Source organism: Protomyctophum parallelum, assembly GCF_964188405.1.
Source record: "Protomyctophum parallelum genome assembly, chromosome: 9".
Taxonomy (NCBI): Eukaryota; Metazoa; Chordata; class Actinopteri; order Myctophiformes; family Myctophidae; genus Protomyctophum; species Protomyctophum parallelum.
This window is the reverse complement of record NC_139706.1, coordinates 36624526-36649671: the sequence shown is the minus strand read 5'-3', so window position 1 is coordinate 36649671 and position 25146 is coordinate 36624526. Positions and strand designations below refer to the sequence as shown.

The following is a 25146-nucleotide window of genomic DNA, read 5'->3' as shown; positions in this document are numbered from 1 at the left end:
CTCAAAAATGATAAAAAACGGCGTGCTATAGTATGCCATACGGTAGGGGCTATAGCCCATGTTCAAAAATGATGAAAAACGAGGTTAAAAAAAAAATCAAAATTTCAAAAAACGATGGGCTATAACCCATGTTTTTTGAAATTTTGAATTTTTTTCAAATCCTCAAAAATGATGAAAAACGGCGTGCTATAGTATGCCGAACGGTAGGGGCTATAGCCCATGTTCAAAAATGATGAAAAATGAGGTTACATTTTTTTTCAAAATTTCAAAAAACGATGGGCTATAACCCATGTTTTTTGAAATTTTGAATTTTTTTCAAATCCTCAAAAATGATGAAAAACGGCGTGCTATAGTATGCCGAACGGTAGGGGCTATAGCCCATGTTCAAAAATGATGAAAAACGAGGTTAAAAAAAAAATCAAAATTTCAAAAAACGATGGGCTATAACCCATGTTTTTTGAAATTTTGAATTTTTTTCAAATCCTCAAAAATGATGAAAAACGGCGTGCTATAGTATGCCGTAGGTTAGGGACTATAGCCCATGTTCAAAAATGATGAAAAACGAGGTAATTTTTTTTCCCCAAAATTTCTAAAAACGATGGGCTATAACCCATGTTTTTTTAAATTTAGAATTTTTTTCGAATCCTCAAAAATGATGAAAAACGGCGTGCTATAGTATGCCGAACGGTAGGGGCTATAGCCCATGTTAAAAAATGATGAAAAATGAGGTTAAAAAAAAATTCAAAATTTAAAAAAACGATGGGCTATAACCCATGTTTTTTGAAATTTTGAAATGTTTTCAAATCCTCAAAAATGATGAAAAACGGCGTGCTATAGTATGCCGTACGGTAGGGGCTATAGCCCATGTTCAAAAATGATGAAAAACGAGGTAATCTTTTTTTTCAAAATATAAAAAAACGATGGGCTATAACCCATGTTTTTTGAAATTTTGATATTTTTTCAAATCCTCAAAAATGATGAAAAACGGCGTGCTATAGTATGCCGAACGGTAGGGGCTATAGCCCATGTTCAAAAATGATGAAAAACGAGGCTAATTTTTTTTTCAAAATTTCAAAAAACGATGGGCTATAACCCATGTTTTTTGAAATTTTGAATTTTTTTCAAATCCTCAAAAATGATGAAAAACGGCGTGCTATAGTATGCCGAACGGTAGGGGCTATATAGCCCATGTTCAAAAATTATGAAAAATGAGGTTAAAAAAAAATCAAATTTTCAAAAAACGATGGGCTATAACCCATGTTTTTTGAAATTTTGAAATTTTTTCTAATCCTCAAAAATTATGAAAAACGGTGTGCTATAGTATGCCGAACGGTAGGGGCTATAGCCCATGTTCAAAAATGATGAAAAACGAGGTTAAATTTTTTTTCAAAATTTCAAAAAACGATGGGCTATAACCCATGTTTTTTGAAATTTTGAATTTTTTTCAAATCCTCAAAAATGATGAAAAACGGCGTGCTATAGTATGCCGAACGGTAGGGGCTATAGCCCATGTTCAAAAATGATGAAAAACGAGGTTAAAAAAAAAATCAAAATTTCAAAAAACGATGGGCTATAACCCATGTTTTTTGAAATTTTGAATTTTTTTCAAATCCTCAAAAATGATGAAAAACGGCGTGCTATAGTATGCCGTAGGGTAGGGACTATAGCCCATGTTCAAAAATGATGAAAAACGAGGTAATTTTTTTTCCCAAAATTTCAAAAAACGATGGGCTATAACCATAGACTGTAAAAAATATGGACAAAGCGTTCCCCGGGTCTAACATGAACGTAAAATGAAGCCTGTAATAATATGCTAATTCCTGATGTAAGTCGCCATCTTTGGTACCAGCTGGCCATTGGCTGGCTCCGTTTTGTATACCAGCTGGTCATTGGCTGCCCAGACAACGAGGCGGGACTTCCCCCCTTCTTCTCCGTTGGTTTTTATTTTGACTCGAGTGGGAGGGGAATCCCGATCATAGACTGTAATGGTAGCCACGCCCCTCAGAACATACGCGATGGTTTTTTTTCTTTATGGTCATTTTTTTAATTAATGGGACCATAATTTTCCAAAAAGAATATTATGACATTAGAAATGAGACTTTAAACTAGTGACTGGAAGAAGAAAGTATTCATGACCATGTTTATTAAGGTAATACAGTCTAGGTGAAGTTGGGCCAAAATACATGGGCCTCTATGGAGCTATGGGGCTTTTTGGGTCCGGTCCAGCGCCACAACAGGCCATTATATGAACTACCGATTTCAAATGAGGCTTCACGAAATATCTGGCTGACTGCCCCCCTGGCTATAACCCATGTTTTTTAAAATTTTGAATTTTTTTCTAATCCTCAAAAATGATGAAAAACGGCGTGCTATAGTATGCCGTACGGTATGGGCCATAGCCCATGGTCAAAAATGATAAAAAACGACGATTTAAAAAATTTCTAAAAATCTAAAAACGATTGGCTATATAACCCATGTTTTTTTCCTTTTTTTTCAAAACCTCAAAAATGATGAAAAACTGCGTGCTATAGTATGCCGTACGATATGGGCTATTAGACAAGTGTCTAAAAATGGGATAAAAAACGTCTAAAAATAGACGTCTAAAACACATCTAAAAATAAACGTGTTTTAGACGTCTATTTTTTGATGTCTATTTTTACACGTTTTTTATCCCATTTTTAGATGCACGTCTAATAGCCGGCTATTGCTCAGTGGGATGGTCAAAAATGATGAAAAACGAGGATTCCAAAAAATCAAACAACGATGGGCTATAACCCATACGGTATGGGCTATTAGACGAGCGTCTAAAAATGGGATAAAAAAACGTCTAAAAATAGACGTCTAAAACACGTCTAAAAATAGACGTGTTTTAGACGTCTATTTTTAGACGTTTTTTATCCCATTTTTAGACGCACGTCTAATAGCCGGCTATTTCTCCGTGGGATGGTCAAAAATGATGAAAAACGAGGATGAATTATTTTTTTCAAAAATTCAAAAAACGATGGGCTATAACCCATGTTTTTTTGTTTTTTTCATTAATTTTTTTCGTCCTCAAAAATGATGAAAAACAGCATGCTACAGTGCCCTAACCCTAACCCTTGATCGTAGGAGATATCTGCTATCCAGTCATAAAGTTTGAACACTTGAAGAAACTACTACAGAAAACTGGAAACACCGCCAATGTGGCGCACTGCATCCTATCCGTAGGAATGAACAATCGACAGCAGGTGACAACAGAAACAGGACGGAAGACAATGAGGGCGGACACAAGTGTGGCCTACATGGGTCACATATAATTCGCCCAGCTGGTACCCACTTAAGGCCCAATCAGATCCCAGTTCAAACCCATATAGGCAAACACAGGTGGCGCACACACATGGTTCTGAAATAAAATGGCCCATTTGGATACCACCTAAGATCCAGTTAGAAACCCACGTAAGCCCATATGGGCTGACACGGGTGGGCCCTTTGTGAAAACTGGTTGCACGGCCCACTTGGAACCCATGCCCCATAGCCCATGTCAAAACCCAATTGGGCCCAGATGGACATGTTAGCTGGGGTATTGTCCATCATCAACAGCTCCCTTAGCTCCGGTTGTGTCCCTGATTATTTTAAACATGCCGTCATCCAACCACTTTTAAAGAAACCCAACCTTGATCCCTCCCTTCCTATTAACTATAGACCCATATCCAAACATCCTTTTATTGCTAAGATTTTAGAAAAAGTGGTATGCGAGCAGCTACTTTTAACAGTGGAAAATAACTCAACTTTTGATCAATTTCAATCAGGTTTTCGCCCAAAGCACTCGACTGAAACAGCACTACTCCGGGTCTCCAATGATATACAAATGCGTGCTGACTCTGGTGAGTGCTCGATCCTGTTGCTCCTAGATCTAACCGCCGCGTTCGACACAATAGATCACTCTATTCTAATCAGTAGGCTTGAGACATGGGTAGGTCAACGGGGGACGGTGCTCCAGTGGTTTGCCTCCTATCTATCAAATAGAAGTGTTGCGGTCTCCATAAATGACCATGTTTCTGCCTCTGCTCATTTAAATTGTGGCGTGCCCCAAGGTTCGATTCTTGGCCCGGTTTTATTTTCCCTTTATATGTTACCTCTTGGTGTTTTAATCAGTCGTTTTAATCAGGTCTCGTATCACTGTTATGCTGATGACACCCAATTATATTTTTCCTTTAAATCCCCTAATCATACTAAGCTGTCTATTTTAAAAGAGTGTCTAAATTCCATCAAGGAATGGATGGCACAGAATTTCTTACAGTTAAACCCGGATAAGACAGAAATCCTGATCATAGGACCTGAGAGCATCCAGGCAGAAATACAGCAGTCTATGGCTATTACGGCCAATTAAGACCTCTAAGAACTTAGGCGTTATTTTTGATCACCAATTTACCTTCGAACCTCATATTAAAAAGGTCGTCCAAACATGTTTCTTTCAATTGAGAAATATCTCAAAAATCTAATCTTTATTAACACCACAGGATCTCGAAAAACGTATACATGCTTTTATTTCATTCCGTCTGGATTACTGTAATTCTTTGTTCACCACCCTGAGTCGCGCCTCAATACACCGTCTCCAGCTCGTGCAGAATGCCGCTGCTAGACTAATGACAAATACACACAGAAGGTCACATATTACACCTGTGCTCGCTGCCTTACACTGGCTACCAATAGACTCCAGAATTGTTTTTAAAATATTATTAATCACTTACAAATCCCTCTTTGGGCTGGGTCCATTATATTTGACAGAGCTACTTCACCCCAGGGTATACACAAGGCAACTTAGGTCTTCTGATAAAGGCCTTCTTGTCATCCCTGCAACTAAGATGAGAACTAAAGGCGATCGAGCCTTCTCAGCTATGGCACCCACACTCTGGAACGAGTTACCTATGAACCTAAAAAATGCAGAGTCAGTCGACACTTTCAAAAAGCTACTTAAGACACACCTATATCATAAATATTTTGGTCCATTATAGTGAGTATCTCTATTGTATCTTGTTCTGCCTGTATTTATTTTTATGAATTGTTTTCTGTTGCTTGTTTCTTATTGTTTTCGCTGTTTTGCTGTTGACTGTGTTTTTCGTGTTTTACTTTTATTATTTTACTGTGTACAGCACCTTGTAACAAAGGCGCTTTACAAATAAAATTACCTTACCTTACCATTCTAGCCTACTTAGGTTCATCTTACGGTGGACATGTTTGCCTTAAAAGGAATCTTTGAAATGTGTCATTGTTTTAGAAATATAGTGCTTTCAAATTTGAAACTTTCACCTAGAAACTCCATTCACACTTTGTAAAATTCAGCTTACTGTGGAGACACATGCTGAATGCATGAGTGGGGTTTGAATCCACAACCTCCAGATCATGAAGCCAGTGTGCCAAGTCACTGATCTACTTGCTACTTGGCACAATGCAGTCTGCTGTTCCCTTTGAGTAACATTGATACAAAAATAAAATACATTCTTTTTTAATAAAATATTATATAAAATACAATCAATGCAGCCTAATCTGATTTCTTAGATTTTTACTCAAATAATTACAATCAATAGAAAGCTGAATTTTACCAAGCTTGTAGCCTTTACCCACAGGCTGCTGAATGAACAACCTGCCACCCGCCTCCCCCCCATCGCCGAGCCCCCTCTATAGTATTAAAAGGGTACTGAAAATAGACTTGGTCTTGCACTGAACTTTGCACTATTACATTGCACCAGCACTATTGCACTTGGGTTACTGTACAGTATGGATATTTATTTGATGCCAGTGGTGAAGCTCTAAACTGAATTTCATTGTTTCATGCAAGCAATGACAAATAAAGATATATCTATCTATCTGTATAATTTCTAACTTCGTCCCTTATAAATGAAATAAAATTTGTTTGGAATGGATACCAAACAAATTGTGTCACTACATTGCTGAGAAATGCTTGTAAAACACATGGTTACGCTTTTATTAACAAGCAGTACAATGGCAGATATGAACAAAGTTGACTAGATATTCTCACATCAGGTTTATGGCATAATAATGTACACATTGGGGATTTTTAGGCTTGGTACATACATGGTGATTTACAATGGTTAAAAGCAAACTGAGTGAGTGGTATCCCATATTTTCCCTGAGTGCAAATGCAAAACCTGGACTGGTTTTCATTTGTCCCTTTCTGAACTGGCAGCTGTTCTTATGGTGCAGGATTGTGTCTACTGTACATAACATCTAGCTCTGCATCTGATCAGGGCCAGCACAGTGGGTTTGATGGGTGGTGCTATCACCTTACTCTGACCACCCTTCATTTAATTTATTTGGACTTAAAAATGATGTACGCTGACAAACAAGTTAAGCCACAGCTGGGAAAAGACACACACACACACACACACACACACACACACACACACAAACACACACACAAGATTCTAAGGGGTATATTTGTATATTTACTCTACATCTGGCAAAGGCACCTATGCTCAAGCCATATGCCAATGGCCAATGCCTGGCTATCATAGTCACTTACTGTATACGACACATTTGATGAAATTAACCTGCTATAGAAAAATACACAATAGATTATCTTCTGTAAGCCAACACCACAGATGGAAATATATAAACAATATGGACAATCTGACATTGCCCAGATGAGCTTTCTAATGAGATATAATTAATGGTCCTCTCCTATTTACACAAAGTGCTTTGGGCTTCTGAGAATGGATGGATTCATTTCATTTCCAATTCAACATAAACTACATTCAGTTGTTTAACAATGTCATATACAGTACATACATAGCTATGCATGCTGTTGTACATGATATGTGGGGGTGTATATATATATATATATAAACAGATAGCTTCTCATGCACATCCAGGTGGTGCTTCTCATGCACATCCAGGTGGAGGAGGTGCTGGTATATATATATATATATATATATATATATATATACATACATATATATATATATATATATATATATAAGCCGATATGTTCATATAGAAAACTCATTTCATGTTATTGGCTTATTTTCACCAATACTATATCATGACATAACATATTCATAACCTCATATACAGTATGTCACATATCATCTGCCTGGGTGGAAACCTCATGTCCAAAACTAATGCTTTTTATGATTCAAAATGTATTAGTAGCAGATCGACAAGCTCAAAAGGTGTTGATTCGCTCTGCTACTTTTGTGTGACCTTGTAGTATGATCAAGTAGGGTATTAATTCACGAAGAAACACAAAAAGTTAAAATATGGAGATAAGAGGTTTCTGCCCAATTGAAACAATATCTGACACACATGGCCTATGAGCCTTATGAGTCTTTATGAGCCGAATGAGTCTTTGAGTGGTACGAGTCTTTATGAGCCGAATGAGTCCTTATGAGTTGTATGAGTCCTTATGAGCCGAATGAATCCTTGAGTCGTACGGTAACCTCCTCAGTGTCCATTTAACTTCAGGTCCAGACAGATATATTAGCACTGAGGACTGTACTGTGCCACAGTGGCACTGTAGTTGTACAACTGCATTTGCGCACCACTCCAAGCACGCTTTTTGGCAGCTGATGTTTCCAAAAACGTCCCCAAGTGTGAATGATATGAATCCCTCCTGAATATAGAAGAATGACAATTAAAAGTAGCCGGCCCATCCATTGTTCTTCTGGACACAGCTTTTCACATGAAGCCACAGATGACAGACTGCAACATTGAATCCCACCCAAGGATGGAAGACTGACCATTAAAAGAAGCAGGTCCAATCCATTGTTCTTCTGGACACGGCTTTTTGCTTGAATTCACAGCTGACGGACAGCAATGGATGCCTGCCATGTCGGAAGCAGACAGTACTGTAACCCTTTACTGCCAAAACAGTCACCAATGATGGTTTCAGCATGCTAGAGTGACAAGCTAGGTGCTAGTCAACACAGACAGCAGGTCACTGCCACTATTAAATGATGGAACAAGCTCATTAGATGGGTGTTGTTGAATGTGGGTCATACGGGCAGAGCTAGTGCTCACCAACTGAGAGCTCTTACAGCGGCAGACTCTCTTAAATCATACAAGCCAATCTTGTTGGGTTCACACGTTGGTCTCTACACCCTGGAGGCGGTCCATCCTCTGCATGTTGCGCTCAATGGTGGCCTGGCACGTGATCGGTTGGGCACATTCCGACAGGAACCATCCTCTTTCCCCGTCACGTAGTCTCTCACCCTCATACCAGCCTGAAAGAGGAGAGCTCAAATTAAAACAGTGAAAAGAGATATGTGTGTGTGTGTGTGTGTGTGTGTGTGTGTGTGTGTGTGTGTGTGTGTGTGTGTGTGTGTGTGCACTGCCGGAGCTAAAGATGACTTTTCTTTTCATCTATGGCATAGGGAGATCAAGCAGCATAGATTCTATGCTGCTTGATCTCCCATTACCCTTTCAACATGAAAGACAGTTGCCATGTATGGACACATACAGGGATGTGACCTTTGGCCTCAGAGTGTGGTGTATGCGTGTGTGCGCGCGCGTGTGCGCATTAGGAACGTGCACAATGACTAATATCACTCAACATGGTGAGAGAGTTTTTGAAAATGGGGGAGTCCTGTTAGAAGAATGGGAACAAAGAATGTGGATGAACATGGTAAATGAACACAGTGGAAAGAGGTGGGAAGGCATACCATCTTCTACTGTCTCTGACACGAGAACCACGTCAGCCACCTGCAGGGACAACTCATCAGGCTGCTTGGCTGTGTATGTCCTGGTCACTTCCACCTGCATGGCATCTAGGACACGCAAGAAGGAAATCACTTTACAATTTAGGCATTTAGCAGACACTCTTAATCCAGCGCAATTTACATTAAGCAAGATCAAAACATGGCGAGACATCATAAAGACTAGTCATCATGAAACATACGTAAGCTACGATCATAACAGTGGAATATATCTATAATATAATGAAACTATGCATATACACTATATGGTGATATGTCTACATAAAATGCAGCAGACCTTATTTGGGTGAAATGTAAACTTGTCTTATTATTACTGTATATATAAAATAGATCAGGGGCACTTTGATTAAACCACCACACGGTGGTGCTGTAGGCTACAATTACTGCAAGTTAGAATGCTTTGTGAAGTGAATGGTGTGTGTGTGTGTGTGTGTGTGTGTGTGTGTGTGTGTGGGTGTGTGTGTGCTCACTCACTAGTTCTGTCCTGGTTTTTCTTGTCATTGTTGCTCTGACCCAGGGCTCTGATCCATCGAGCACGCTCATTCCTACACAGATATTGGACACAACACATGTTTCACACTTGGGTTACACCTTTGAACTAAAGTACTGGAACAGTTACAGTATGAACAGATGCCAAGAGGCTTTATTGACCTACAGTGACATCTCTCCCACCATGTGTCCTCATTACACATTCTTAATGTATTCGCCTGTCTCTCCCCCTCCCCTGTCTGAACCAGTCTATGCTATGCCCAGTCACGACTGTTCTGTGTGAACATGCATACACACATAGGCCATTCAGAAATGAAGAAGAACCGTCTGGCAACAAGAACTATGTCACACGGCCCGGACGTTTAGCTCAACCGTCTGGGCACCTACTGTAGGTTGCTGAGCCAGTCTAACGGTGGGCACCTAGGCTGCTGAGCCAGTCTAACGGTGGGCACCTAGGCTGCTGAGCCAGTCTAACGGTGGGCACTTAGGCTGCTGAGCCAGTCTAACGGTGGGCACCTAGGCTGCTGAGCCAGTCTAACGGTGGGCACCTAGGCTGCTGAGCCAGTCTAACGGTGGGCACCTAGGCTGCTGAGCCAGTCTAACGGTGGGCACCTAGGCTGCTGAGCCAGTCTAACGGTGGGCACCTAGGCTGCTGAGCCAGTCTAACGGTGGGCACCTAGGCTGCTGAGCCAGTCCCTCCTGTCTGTCCACAGCACACAGTAAGTGAGAGAACAGAGGTGTGTTTTGAATCGGAGAGCATTCTGCAGGACCAGGAACAAAAGGCCAATTCTCATGAGGGACAGACCTGCTTTTGCTCACTCACACACAATCTTGTGTGTGAGAATGGGTGGAGACTGGAGAGACACAGGTCATATTCCAGGTAACTCTAGAGTACCTCTAACCCATAGAGAGAGAGAGAGAGAGAGAGAGAGAGAGAGAGAGAGAGAGAGAGAGAGAGAGAGAGAGACAGAGCAACAATGAAGATGAGATTAAACGGGCGAATAGACAGAAAGGGCAAATATATACAATGTACAGGAAATTATATGTATACACACACACAGCTGACGACTGCAGCACAACACACTTGATATAGAGGCCACAGTGAACTGTCACAAAGTAAGACTATGACCTCTCGTGGAGCTGAGCAATAATGTAAGTTTACAGCCTTTCCTCCCTGTGCAAAGGTTGCCTATTGAATTGATGGCAGATTCCTCAGCTCTGCAACAATCGGACATATTTCCTTGTGGCTTTTACGAGTCATTCATTCATTCTACAGCCATTTGGGCAGCTGTGGATCAGGAGGCCTTCCAATGTTATTCATGTCCTCACTGTATTGCATCATGTCCTCACTGTATTGCATTACTGCTCTTGTTTTTTAATGTTTATGCCTTGCTTTTCTTTTCTTTTCTTTCTCCATTGCTCTGTAAAGCACTTTGAGCTGCATTTCATGTCATGAAAGGTGCTATACAAATACAGTTTTATTATTATTATTAATAGGGATGCACCGAAAGGGAAATTCTTGGCCGAAACCGAATACCGAATATAGGAAACAGTTGGCCGAAAACCGAATACCGAATAGCCGAATACATCTTTGTTGTAAAGCTACCTGATTATGGCAAAATACATGATTATGGCAAAACCTAACTTAAATAATAAACACTTATGGGTCCATTAAGAAAACATCTAATTAATTGGAGGCTTTGTGATTAATTAATCTCAATTAATCACATTTTAATCACATATCAATAGGCCTATTTGACCTGAGCAGTGAGCTTTTTTTTCTACATAATCATAGGCAATAAAACAAGTAGTAATAATAATAGTGATAATAATATTATTTATATAATGCTTCTCTGAGTACTTAAAGATGCTTTTCAAGGGGAACATGAGAAAACAAATAAAAACAACTTTATTAGGGAAAAACTAAGACTATGGAATAAAATAAATGAAAGTGGAATGAGATAGCTGGGGAAAGTAATATTCAAGAGGTGGGTTTGAACTTGTGGACACTGAAACTAAACACGGGCAGACGCAAGGATAGTCTATCATTCATTTATAATGGAAACCAGCAACATGTTGATGCAAAGACGTGTAGCTGCTCCAAATGATATTCCCATTCGTCTTTGTGTCTGCCCGTGTAAACGCATCGAGTGTGAGGGGTTTAGTTGGGGAACGGATGGAAAGTAGGCTACTATAGTGTTATTAAGGAGGACTCCTTCTAACGATATGGACCAGAGCTAAACTAATGTTAGCTCCCATGCTAGCTATAGTAGCTACCCTCGTCAGACAACACCACCACCATCCAGATCGGGTGGAAGGCAGCTGCTGATATCACTTTGCTTGTGCCCGTGGATGGGAAATAAGATTTAAAAGGCTATGGAAGCGTGAATGAAAGCACAGATGTGTGCAGTAAAGTTGTGTCGGACTCGGATCTGTATGTGCATTCCGTCTGCTGACTGCTGCGTGTGTTGTGTGAGTGACTGTCTTAAAGAGCGTCATAAGCATGCGCCCTTCCTGCGCTGGAAGTAGCAGATCTACAAGTTATCTACCCGTCGCAATGCACAGCACTTTGGGCTTGTACATCTGTGTTTTTCCCGCAGTTTAGTTGAATTATATCGATTCACAACTTTAGGACCACTACTACTATTCGGTGATATTTTTCGGCTTATTTGAGCCGAAACCGAATAGGCCGAAAATACATTTTTAGCCATTTTCGGCCGAATATTTTCGGTGGCCGAATTTTCGGTGCATCCCTAATTATTAATGATCCATGGGTCGGCGGTTCGAATCCCAGCTCCTCCTGTCAATATGTCGAAGTGTCTTTGGGCAAGACACTGCACCCTACATTGCCTCCACTGAGTCGGTCGGTGCCTCACATGGTAGCGTGCCACCTTTGGTGTGTGAATGTGGGAAGTGAGGACGCTGGCCTTGACTGTCCGCCGCTTCACCTCCCAGTGTATGAATGGACCATTGTAAAGCGCTTTGAGTGCCTAGAAAAGCACTATAAAAATGCAATGAATTATTATTATTTCAGTGTCATATAGTAAGTCCCTTAACACATGGAATAACAAACATATGGATTAATTGAGAAATGGTTTGCTTACAGTATGTTCAAGTAGTGTATGCCTATCTCCTCTCCCTGACTACAGGAGAACACAGCTTTTCATCGAAACTGCTTAAACGTGGGAAAGGCAGCAGTTGTCCTTGACAGCCAGGCACACATGCAAACACATACAGTACATTGTGTGTGCACACGCATACACGCACACACGCACACACACACACACACACACCTGCCAGAGTCTCATGGAGGACGTGAGACACACACAATGAACCAAGTTGGTACGACACATGGATCTCCATGTGGAGCTGACTATCATCACCTGGATCTCCATATATGAAGATCACGACACTGACTGGTATTATGGACTATGAACTTTAAACAAAAATGTCCTGTGTAATTTTGCAGAAACTGCGATTCCCTCTTATTGCGACCATACAAAAACCTGTCAGTCCGTCACACCACCATATATGGCCTGTGTGAGTACCAGATCTTCTCGGCTGCAAGAAGTTCCCGGCAGTCCGTCATGCACGGGCAGGGCGTCTTACTGGTATATGATACTGTAGTGTGTGTGTGTGTGTGTGTGTGTGTGTGGTGTACTGAACATGTAGGCGTATGAACCGTGCATAAGCGCAACCAGGTGTTTGTCTTCCTCTCCCACAGATGGAGCGGTGTCTGTACAGGACCTGGCTATTCAGGGTAGAGAGCCTCCTGTCTGTCTGTACAGGACCTGGCTATTCAGGGTAGAGAGCAACCTGTCTGTCTGTACAGGACCTGGCTATTCAGGGTAGAGAACCTCCTCTTTCTGCCCATTCATCCCTCTGAACAGAAGAAGTCCATGCATCATAATTCTATTCAAGCTCTATTGTCAAAGGGTCCTATTTCACCTCTGAGAGCATGTGAGAGGGGAGGCCTGGCTGCAATATGAGGCTCTCGCACACAGCCATAGAGAGGCTGATGACATTGTCTGTCTGTCTCTCCCTTCACTGCCAACTCCAAATCACTTACAGACTGATGTTTTTCATCAGTTCCTCCGCCCCCCTCCCCTCCCCTCCCCTCCCCTCCATAGCTCCCCTGTTCCCCCGGTCTTGTTTGTTTACTCTCAACCACGTTCCTCCTTCCTTCCTTCATACACTTAACCAGCTGAATTCCCACTACGAGAGACCAAAACACTCCACTCTGTTTTTACATACAGACCATAGTTACTACACATTAAAATCCTCAGTCCATTTGGCTACATTTGTAACTCTCAAGATACATGAACAATGAGGATTTTACTGTGTAGCCAAGAGTAGTGTGCATGTTTCCAGTTTAATGGTAACTAATCTTTTATAAAAAAGGCAGGTCTCGGGTAGGCCGAAAGAGGGAGTGATTTCAGTCAAGTTCTTTAATAATTGAAAGCAGACATGCTTTTGTTTGTGATGTGCTGAATGAAATGCCACAACAGTGTGTGTGTCCAACAGAGAAGGAGAGCTTGGCTGTTATGTAAGCAGGGCTGCACTGTATCTCTCTGACCCATGGTTGTTTTGAGCAGACTTCTGTGGCTGTACTGTTCTCCTAATAGAGAAGCACTGTCGACTGTCTCAAGTCAACAACAACAGGGTCAGCACACACACACACACACACACACACACACACACACACACACACACACACACACACACACACACACACACACACACACACACACACACACACACACACACACACACACACACACACACACACACACACACACACACACACACACACACAGTATAATTGTATAAATGCTTTTTTTACTCTTTTTGCCATGTCTGACCCTCACCAGCTTTAATCCAAAGCCCTTAATTTACATAGATTGTGATATACTTGTGTGTGGATGTTGCGGATCAAAAATAGATCTAAAAGCTCACAGCGTGTTGCAGCTTGTAGATCTGGTATTTACGGTGTACGACAACAGCACACGACTAAGTACAAATCAGGCATAACACTAACCCTAGCCTTTAAATGCCTAATGTGAATATCTTAGTAAATGTAAGCCTAACTCCCCAAATGCTTATAAACTATAAAACAACGTGTATGTGTGCGCGCGCACACAGTCACACACCTCACTTTTACTCTCTCTACCTACTAAGGCCAGTATCTTCAGACTGGCCATTGTTTTGTCCTCTGTGTGTGTTCTGAAGTCCTGCTGTTTTTGTTATTTAGATACTTATCCTTGTGAAACACACACACACACACACACACACACACACACACACACACACACACACACACACACACACACACACACACACACACACACACACACACACACACACACACACACACACACACACACACACACACACACACACACACACACACACACACACACACACACACACACACACACACAAATAGAGCAACACACACACCACAGGAAAGGAACCCGGATACATACACAGACCAAAGAACAAAACAATGTTAAACAGGCTGTCTGGGCCACAGAACAGAGGCATCCTTGTGCCAGTCCTATTCCAGCTGTCTGTTTGTCTGGCTTAGTTATTATGTCACTGTTGTGGTCGGTGCCAAAACGAGTGGTCTACTGCAGTTTAACATTTGCAGTTGCTACAGTACTTCCCAGATAGCCTACACAGCCTGGACCCTCGGCCGCACACAGCCCACACAGCCTGGACCCTCGGCCCCACACAGCCCACACAGCCTGGACCCTCGGCCCCACACAGCCTGGACCCTCGGCCCCACACAGCCTGGACCCTCGGCCCCACACAGCCTGGACCCTCGGCCCCACACAGCCTGGACCCTCGGCCCCACACAGCCTGGACCCTCGGCCCCACACAGCCTGGACCCTCGGCCCACACAGCCTGGACCCTCGGCCGCACACAGCCTGGACCCTCGGCCCCACACAGCCCAGACCCTCGGCCGCACACAGCCTACACAGCCTGGACCCTCGGCCCCACACAGCCTGGACCCTCGGCCCCACACAGCCTTGACCCTCGGCCCCAGACAGCCCACACAGCCTGGACCCTCGGCCCCACACAGCCTGGACCCTCGGCCCCACACAGCCCACACAGCCTGGACCCTCGGCCCCAGACAGCACCATACAGCCTGGACCCTCGGCCCCACACAGCCCACACAGCCTGGACCCTCGGCCCCACACAGCCTGGACCCTCGGCCCCACACAGCCTGGACCCTCGGCCCCAGACAGCACCACACAGCCTACACAGCCTGGACCCTCGGCCCCAGACAGCACCACACAGCCTACACAGCCTGGACCCTCGGCCCCAGACAGCACCACACAGCCTACACAGCCTGGACCCTCGGCCCCAGACAGCACCACACAGCCTACACAGCCTGGACCCTCGGCCCCAGACAGCACCACACAGCAAACACAGCCTGGACCCCAGACAGCACCACACAGCCTGGACCCCAGACAGCACCACACAGCAAACACAGCCTGGACCCCAGACAGCACCACACAGCCTGGACCCCAGACAGCACCACACAGCCAACACAGCCTTGACCCCAGACAGCACCACACAGCCTGGACCCCAGACAGCACCACACAGCCAACACAGCCTGGACCCCAGACAGCACCACACAGCCTACACAGTCTGGACCCCAGACAGCACCACACAGCCTACACAGCCTGGAACCTCGGCCCCAGATAGGCACAGACAAGTACAATACAGCAGTGGACGAGCTGAAGGCAGTCAACCACCAATACATACAGGGAAACCACAAAGTCAATAAAGTCCAGCTCTGTGAAGAACAGCGGAGCCCCGCCTCCTGTCAGAATGTGTGGAATTTCACGTTTGAGCCACAAATGCTCAACAGCACTCCTTTTCTCGTCCGTTGTGGCAGTATTTGGGACTGGTCTCTTAATACCTTTCGGTATGAACTTGGCATTGCTGTTTAGAAATGTTTTGAGGCAAAACATCTCAAAAGTAAAAAGAAAATAGCAGACTTAAATCAAATTAATTCGAATTGAGTTTGCACATTTTGACAAAGTATCGTCAAAACATTGGTAATCAGTAGGACAAAATCAGGATCAGATCCAAAAATCGGGCACTGGTCAGGCTCTACTTTAAACATCCTCTCTCTGTGAGAGTGCTCGACGCTGGATAATGTGATGCCACTTGCACCCGTCATGTTAGGATTAGACCAGTCATCTGGGATGAAGTGCTGGAGGAAGACAGAAGTTATGCCACGGCTATTAAGAAGACAATACGTATACAGAGCACAGTGTAACAGAGGAGACAACATGGGGCACGATGGGACAGTCATAAAAGGGGAAGTGGGGACAGTCGTGGGAACGAGCCTGCTCGACAATGGTCCGGTGCTAGGCAACCAATGTAACAATGCCTAGCAACCGCTATATAACAATGGACGGTCGCCAGGGAGTCCTTTTGTCAACTCATTCAGTCAGCAATATAGTGCTTAGCTCCATTAAACAACACACACACACACACACACACACACACACACACACACACACATCTTAGCCAGGGGCCCCACCAGACCCTTGCTTTCCAAGGGGGTCGAGGGGCTTTCCAGGCCAACAAATACACTTGTACTGTAGGGACAGTTAGAAGAGACCCCCCTACCCCATCCTGTATGACTCAGGGTTCTGTCACACAACCTAATTTCCTCACTTGTTAACCCCCGGTTTTCCCCTCTGCAACACTCTGTCTGACTCACATCAGTAGCCCCAATTACCAAATCAATATACACCCCTCACATTCTTTCTACAGAAAACGTCCTCCCAGAGATATATAGATGCCACATCATACACAGGGTATAATTAATATATAATCAAATATATAATTAAGATCTCGTGGCGACTTCAGAGCCAACAGAAAGTTGAGACACGTTCAACATTGTTGTGGTTTGTGAGGGTAGGATTACTGTACTGCGTAGCCCTTTAGTAATGAGCACACTGAGGGAGGTTCTACATCCTTAAAGGAATGAGGAGGAACAGGCCCTGCGTGTGAAAACACTTCATAACAAAGACACCTTGAACCACAGCAAATACACAGTAAAATCATCAGCGTTCATTTAAAGGTATTATGACATGATTTATAACATAATTTTAACAACATTAAAAGTCTTGGCCATGGTCCTTCAAACGTGTCTAAAAAGTTTGAACACTCAACTCCACTCCAGTATTTCTTGACACGAGTGTTTGTGCATGTGTAAAGTTCATCCTGAGAAGCCATGGAAAAACACATTATTTTAGCCTGTAGATGTCGGTAATTCCCCCTTTCCTGTCAACCCAAGATGCGCTTCTTTGACAACGTGGTAGGAACGTCGTCAAAAATAAAAGAGTCATCTAGGCCAGTTGGTATCCAGTGTAAGTTGGTATCCACAGCCAACAACAGAGCAGATTGAGTTTTCTCTAGAAGCCATTATTAGTAAGTATTACAAAGAAACAAAGTCGCGGTCACAATGAGGAAGCGAGGGTAGGCACTAGGCAGGGAGCAGAGGGGAGGGGGTGGAGATTTAGCAGGGATCTACGTATATGCCTGCCGTCCAACCAGATGAGACATTTTTGCATAATTATTCACAAAAGTCCAGACAGCAGAGAATACACTGAATGTTCAAATTTCGGGGTTTTTTGGTGAAATTGATGTCAAGAAAAGCCAAAAAAGCCAAAAAATCTACAAAAATGTGTTTTAAATGTCACAATCCCTTTAACTCTGAGTGTCAAAATGAACACATACTTGTACAGTTAACCACTTAAACACTATACTTCATTGTACGAGTGCCCCAGGAGTCTATACTAGGCTGCCATATTCTTTTCCCCCTCTACACCATATCCCTTTGCCAAAAATATCCAATCTACAAGCTCACAGTGAGCTTGTAGATTGGCTCCATGTGGTTAGATTAACACTGAGGATTTGACTGTGTAGTTACAGCACAAAGCAGTGCGTGTGCATGTATGTCTGTGTGCGACAGATTACACATTACAGTACTGTACAATGCCTGCTAGTTTATAAACAATAGATAGAACAAACACACCCAGCACTGAGTCTAATAAAAGGACAGATCTGTGTTTGTTGCTGTGCGTTACATAATCTGTGGATGATTGTTCAGACAGATAGAGCCGTTTAAGCTTCACCAACACAACCAAATTACCAAACCAAACCGAATGTCAAGGAAGTAAAGCACAAGCTGATTTAATTTCTAGCTCATATGTGCAAGTAATCATTCACACCCTGCTACAAACTTCAGCATATGCCAGCCAACTTTAAACAGTCTTGCTGCCTCTGGGGAGATTCCTGGACTGTGGAGACGCCCAATCAGACAAAACCATTACGGTGACAACTTTTTGATAACTTACAAATGTCTCCGTATATCATGCAGCTAGTACACGGACGAATTATTTCAACCTCAATAGCATGGTTTAATGGTTATATGTTGGTGTCATATTTTGAAGTGAACAAACACATCACATTGATTTGTATTTGAACGTACACATGAAAAAACGTAACTAAACTAAAACTAAAAAATAACGCAGACAAGTTGGAGAGGAAAAATAAACACTCACATCAGTTCCACCCCCAGGATCATCAGCACTTCACCAGAGTGGTTGCTGTGGAAACGCAGGCGGAAGAGGTGGTTGGTGCCAGGCTGTCGTGAGGTCAGCATGCTGGCAGTAGTTCTGATTGGTGACAGACAGAGATCCTCCGGCTGGCAAGGACCCACCGAGATCTGGTCCCTCAAGGCGTAGTCTATCACTGTATAGTTGTCTTCGCTGGGAAAGAGAGAAGGGAGGCTAGATAAGATTGAGTCCAGTGTATTCTAGCTATCAAGGGACGAACAACAACTATTCGAGTGAAAAGTGGACCTTGCAAGATTTGGTCTACAAATGGCCACTTCTCCACTATGGCTGTTACCTTAATGCTTGACTACATTTCCCATAAGCACCATTTTAACATGATCATCCACCCAACAGTTATTCCCGTTAGCTGGAGACATCTGGAATGCATAACAAAAAAACTCCCATGAGACCTCTAATTCATTGCTGTACTGAGAAAGAGAGGGAGAGTATTCATTCCATGTGGCCCCACTTCATGATAGCTGAAACCTACCTGTGTTATGTCATTCAGGAGTCCAGAACAGCAGTCGGGCAAAGAGAGTGCTGGACAGGAACTAGCTTCCTGTGAGCCAGCATATGGCATGCACTCTACTGCACACGCACACATGCACTGCACTACACACGCACACATGCACTCTACTACACACGCACCCAAGGCTTTTGTTTTCAATGCAGTTTAGTTTCAGTGTGACTCATTGGTGGCTCTGCTAGTTTTAGTTTTAGTTGCGCTTCATCCCCCTGCTTGCTGTATTGACACATTTGATGACTTCTGAATTTAAAAAATATATATAAATCTAAAAACATATTTGGTATATATCGTTTCAATATAATTTCAATTAGTTCCCCCCCCCCCCCCCCCCTCCTAGTCTTTTATTTATGTTTCAGTTATCTATTTATTTATTTTTTCACCTAGCTTTAGTTTGGTTTTAGCTAACTCACACAGTCGCACACACACACACACACACACGGTCACCAGGCTTGGGAATCGATCCTGTGGCTCACTGACAGGTTGCACTGGAGCCTATGTGTGGTATGCACCGTAACCGCTAGGCCATCAGCTGCCATGAAACAGGTTGAGTTAGTGGAGGTGAAAAGGTGAATGGACTGGAAGGTGTGGAATACAGTACTGGACACAAGCCTGACAATGAAACAGAAAAGGATATTGTCCCCAGATTTAGTCAACCTGTCTCTGATCAGCTTTATAAAGAAGGACCAAGAAGGGTATATTTGTCAGTCAGTCACACAAGTAGCAAAATGTAACATACCGGTATTATCCGTAAAACTGTATGTTTGTTTAACAATAGAAGCAGCATAATATACAAAAGACAAGACTGCATTTCAAATAAACAAAAATAACAAGAAAAACAGGAGAAGATTAAGACTGTTACTGTTACATGATTCTCTCACCGACTCATCCGGTCTCCATTCCTAAAGCTTATTAGTTTTGAATGAAAGAGAGAACCAATTGAAATGAGGAATAAAACATAAGACATAAACAATACTTTCTGCAACAGAGGCTTCGATCACGGATATGACATTTCAAACTTCAAGTTTGTCTCCTTTTGTGCCACAGAAACGTTTAAACAGCTGGTGCATGGCATCTCTGACTGAGTGTCAGATTCCTTTTGGGGGTCTAGGCATTTCAGGCTCATACAGCCCATGTATGCAGACCCTCCTTGCAAACCCTCCAGCCCAAAATGTCTGGAATGCCATTTACATTACACTGTGGAATGGGATGGGTGGATATTCTACATGTGGGATGTGTGTGGGTGTGGTGGTGGTGGTATGTGTGTGTATGTGTGTGTGTGTGTGTGTGTGGGGGGGGGGGGGGGGGGGTGGGGGGGCAAAGGTATGAAAATGTGATGTTTTCCAGAGAAATAGGGAGAAAGAACAGAGAGAAAGTACTCAGCACAGGTCAGGAACGAGTAATATAAACGTGTGTGTGGTTTTTTGTTTGTTTTTTACAAAAATGTGCCTCCTGGTGGCACTATAATAGGGCAATGTTAAAAGGCCCAAGGGTGGCATTAATTGTTCCTCAACATAGTAGAAATGTGCGTGCAAAGTTTCACAGCAATTGGACGCTGCGTTCATGATTTGAGGCATTTTGTTCAAAACGGGCCACATGTGTAAAGTTTAGATGTAAATCGTAGTCAACCACAATGGAATATTATCATGACACAGATCTGTGTTGATCACATGACTATAGAGATCATGTGTACCATCATGTGTACCGATTTGCATGACGTTTGGATAAAATCTGAAGGAGTAATATAAAAAATGTGTTTTACATAAGTCAGCCTCCTGATGGCGCTATAAGGGGCAATTTTTCCTTGTCCTCTAGGGGTGGTACATACAAAGTTTTACACAGATCTGTGCTGTTATAGGTAAAAACACGAATCGGCCTGTTATAGCAACACCATGAGGATGATCTGAAAATTCGTAAGAAAATTATGAAAAACCTCTTCCTCGGCCTAGAGGGAATGTGCGTGCATAATTTTACGGAAATCGCACGCTGTGTTCATGATTTGAGGCATTTGATATAAAACCATGCCATTAGCAGAGAGGAATAGAATGGGAGTGATAAAGAAAGAAAGGAGAGAGAGAGAGAGAGAGAGAGAGAGAGAGAGAGAGAGAGAGAGAGAGAGAGAGAGAACTGTTCCACACATCCTCAACAATAACAGTGGTTGGATGTGAGGCCCAGCAGTATGAGACAGGAGGAAAAGGGGGTGGGCTGAGTAAAGATGAGAGAGGGGCCAGCTGGTGTAGTCAGTGTTATATAAGTGTTCCAGAGTGCCAGAGCTCTGCAGCACATTGTCCTGCCGTGAGACGCCATCACAGTGGAGTCTATTCTCACAGGACACGACTAACCATAACCAAGCTGAGCTTACTGGTTCTCAAACATTTTCATGTCAAGGACTTTTATGGTTACGGTTTTCACGGTTTTAAATAAGACCAGCCCCTGTGCTGTGAGAAGTCGGGATCATGGTCATGTGGTGTTTCAAGTTCAAATAAAGGAGGGGTTAGCTCAAAAGTGACTATAAGGCCTCAATTATAAGAGGCTCTGGAATATGAATTCCTTGTCAGAGAGACAATTAAATAAATAATAAATGAGCATTGGGCCCGTCACAGACATGCGCAGAGCAAGTTGCTGCCGGCCGTTAATTGGGCCGCCTCAGCATCACGTTCTCATTCACATGATTCACTTCATCCAATCACGCACTCATTCCAGTTCCATACCGGCTATTTAAACTGGAAGTTTGCTCTGCTCAATCTGCTTGCTTACTTGCTGCTGCACACTGATACTGCTGCGCTGCTGCCTGCTTAAACTTTGCTGCTCACCCACCTCCACCCCAGCTACCACCTGTCATTTTGGATCTTCTGTTTAGGTACGGGGGATTTGGAGTCCCTATGGTTGGGACTGATGCACTTGATCTCAGTACCTAAAAAGCAGATTCATCGCCAAACCATAATAAATATATTGCTAATTTTATATTCAATAAATATATATTCCATCCATTCTCGAGTTGTCCTGACTGAAATAAAATATTGGCACTTTGGCTATTAGCATGTGCGGCCTTTCTTGTTTATACAAGATTCCCTCTGCATTTCATTGTCATTGACCATATCATTGATTCTGGTGACGCACGGTTATAGATTCATGTTCGAGGAAAATTTGGGATTCCCTTCTCGCGTACCAGTGGTACATGTCCTGCGTACCAGCACAGGTATACGTACCAGTGGTCACTGGTTGGTAACCTCTGTTCTAGGAGAAGCGTTTTGGGCAAACACCATATAAGACATCACACTCTTGAACCTCTGACAGGCCAGGCAGAGTGTACCTTTCTGCAGTGGAATAAAGCAAGATACATTTTACCTGCATTGTTCTTGCTTTTTGCTTGGCTATAGTTCTACAAACTTAGGAATGTTTATATCTATTGTCTGTGTCCTGTGGTTTTGGGCCCTTGAGAGATTTAATCTTATTCAGTTGTTCCACTCGTAAGTCGCTCAGCTAAATGCCTAACATGTAAATACAAATGGGACATGGAATCCCACAGAGCTATTAAGTTGCTTTTGGCATCCATGTGGGTTTAGCTGCAAAGTGGCTTTAACTGCTCAAGTCGAAATGCCAAGGGAGAGAACAATTATGCATTCTCCGACCTGTGCTTGCCCAACCTGCTCTATAGCCTCATGTACCCCTGGAGTGTTTTGGTTTTGGTTCCTGCAGATGGAGTGCAGTGCAGTAGAGTAGCGTGCCACAGCAGGACTTCCTTTTCTCCACGGAACAAACCAATATTATAACAGCTTCTCCCATTCTCAAGCATAGAGCACGCACACATACACACTCTAATTCCGGAGCATTCCCTATCCACAATCCCTCCTCCAAACACGCGACTGCCACCGCACACTGCTGGAGCCTGCTATTGCGTATCAGATTCCCAGAAAAATATCATATGGAATGTTTTTTATGATTCTTAGGAATTCTGAGTAGCGAGTGGCAGGACAATCAGTTCCAGGCACTGTGGGGGATGGAGGGGAACTTTCCCCCCCCCCTTGTTCTTAATGGAGAAAATAGACACATGTGTGGACTGTGCATACCACGCACAATCGAAAAATGGCATTTCAAGGCAGCCCTCTTATGTGGCTTACTTCTTAACGTTGCAAGAAACTATGCAAAACGCGGGGGATAAACTCCTTCTGACAGGGCTGACAATGAACAGCTCCACTCAGCTCACACATATGACAGCACATGTGCAAAGCTCTATGTCTGTCTTGACTGTCTATCACATGAAAGGTTCTCCAAAAGAAGCCCATCCATACAGGCAATCGGGCACACATTCCAAACAGCAGCACTGCACTAGCAGTACATACAAAGAAAGAATCAATGAAGACATCCATAGAATCAATAGGCAATGCTGGAGCATGTTCAGGTGGAATGACAGTCCAAGGCCTTATATAGCGCCTGTTCAACAGTCACACACCTGTGCATGAGTCTACAATACAGTGTTGAAAAGTACTTACATTTACCGTCCAGTTCGCCAAAACGTTGCTCAAAAGGAATGTTATTGCCGTGTTACGGCCTTCGCGCCATGTCTGTGAAATGACGCATTTTGCGCTTTCTTGACGGTTCATATGTTTCAAGGGTCTCACACATTGAGTGGACTGGAAAGTTTAGTCCGTCTAAAAACAACCAGGCACACATGCACTCGTTTCCCAGGACCAGGTCCAAACCCATTCGGTGAATGGAGACAATATGACACACCAAGACCAAGACCTTAGTTCTTACCACAACATAATTGTGCGCATATGGTAAATGGTGCATTCATATAGCACTTTTATCCAAAGCACTTTACATGTGCATGTACATGTGCATTACATTCACCCATTCATACACCGATGGCAGAGGAAACTATGCAAGGCACCAACCTGCACATTGGGAGCAATTAGGGGTTCAGAGTCTTGCTCAAGGACACTTCGACACCGACTCTGGGGAATACCGCGATCAAACTCTATCTGCCTGCTCTACCGGCCACTCTATTCCTGAGCCACCATCACTGCAGTGCCACCCCTATACATACGGCACACATACCCACCCACATCCATACAGGTACAGGCTTTAGTTCCGACACGATTATTGATCCGACAGTCATTAGACCGACAACCTACCTCAAACCCTAACCTAACCATAACCGCAAGCACAGGAGCAGCACATGTTCGAGCGCTAGTCCGACCGTTCCCGCATGTCGGACTAATGCTCCGTCGGAATTACCATCAGATCCCCACCCAAACACCCACCCCCACACACACACACACACACACACACACACACACACAGCCGTTATCTCTCGCTAGGCTAGTAGTGAATAGCTGCTGAGTGAATATAGTTGCCAGTAGTGATATAGGCTCACCTCTTCTTCCTGGTGATGATGAGGACGTCATTGAAGAGGAAGAAATAGACTTGTTGTCGTGACACCCTTTTGGAGAAGATGCCATTCTCCTCCCCTAAAGCTGTGAGCTCGCCTCTCTTCACCATCCACCTGGAGGACGAGACCAGAGGGAAAGCCTGGGGGCAGCAAAGTGAGAGAGAGTAAATTAAGATTAGATCAGAATTATAAAAGCTCTAAAACCAAACAAAAAAAACATGTATGGTTATGTGGTAAGCACGATATAAATTACACACCACTTGGGCAACAGTGGCTCGGGTGATAGAGAGAAGCCGCTTGGGAATCGGAAAGTTATAATTTCGATCCCTGGCTCACCCTGGATTAGTGTTGAAGTGTCCTTGAGCAAGACACTGAACC

The 25146-nt window shown here is 43.3% G+C and overlaps 1 protein-coding gene across 2 annotated transcripts in view; it reads right to left on the bottom strand.

Annotated features, from left to right (window-relative positions):
- Positions 1–6925: 6925 nt before the first annotated feature.
- The window catches only part of LOC310864362 (rho guanine nucleotide exchange factor 26-like), a 32430-nt gene continuing 14209 nt past the window's right edge, over positions 6926–25146 (bottom strand). For both annotated transcript variants that reach the window (XM_083773019.1, XM_083773020.1), the window contains exons 11-15: positions 24754–24908; positions 18797–19003; positions 9189–9259; positions 8661–8765; positions 6926–8222 (exon numbers count right to left, since the gene is read on the bottom strand). In XM_083773019.1, the coding sequence (XP_083629145.1) occupies positions 8080–8222; positions 8661–8765; positions 9189–9259; positions 18797–19003; positions 24754–24908 (681 nt within the window). In that variant the 3' untranslated portion in view covers positions 6926–8079. The remainder of the gene's footprint in view (positions 8223–8660; positions 8766–9188; positions 9260–18796; positions 19004–24753; positions 24909–25146) is intronic.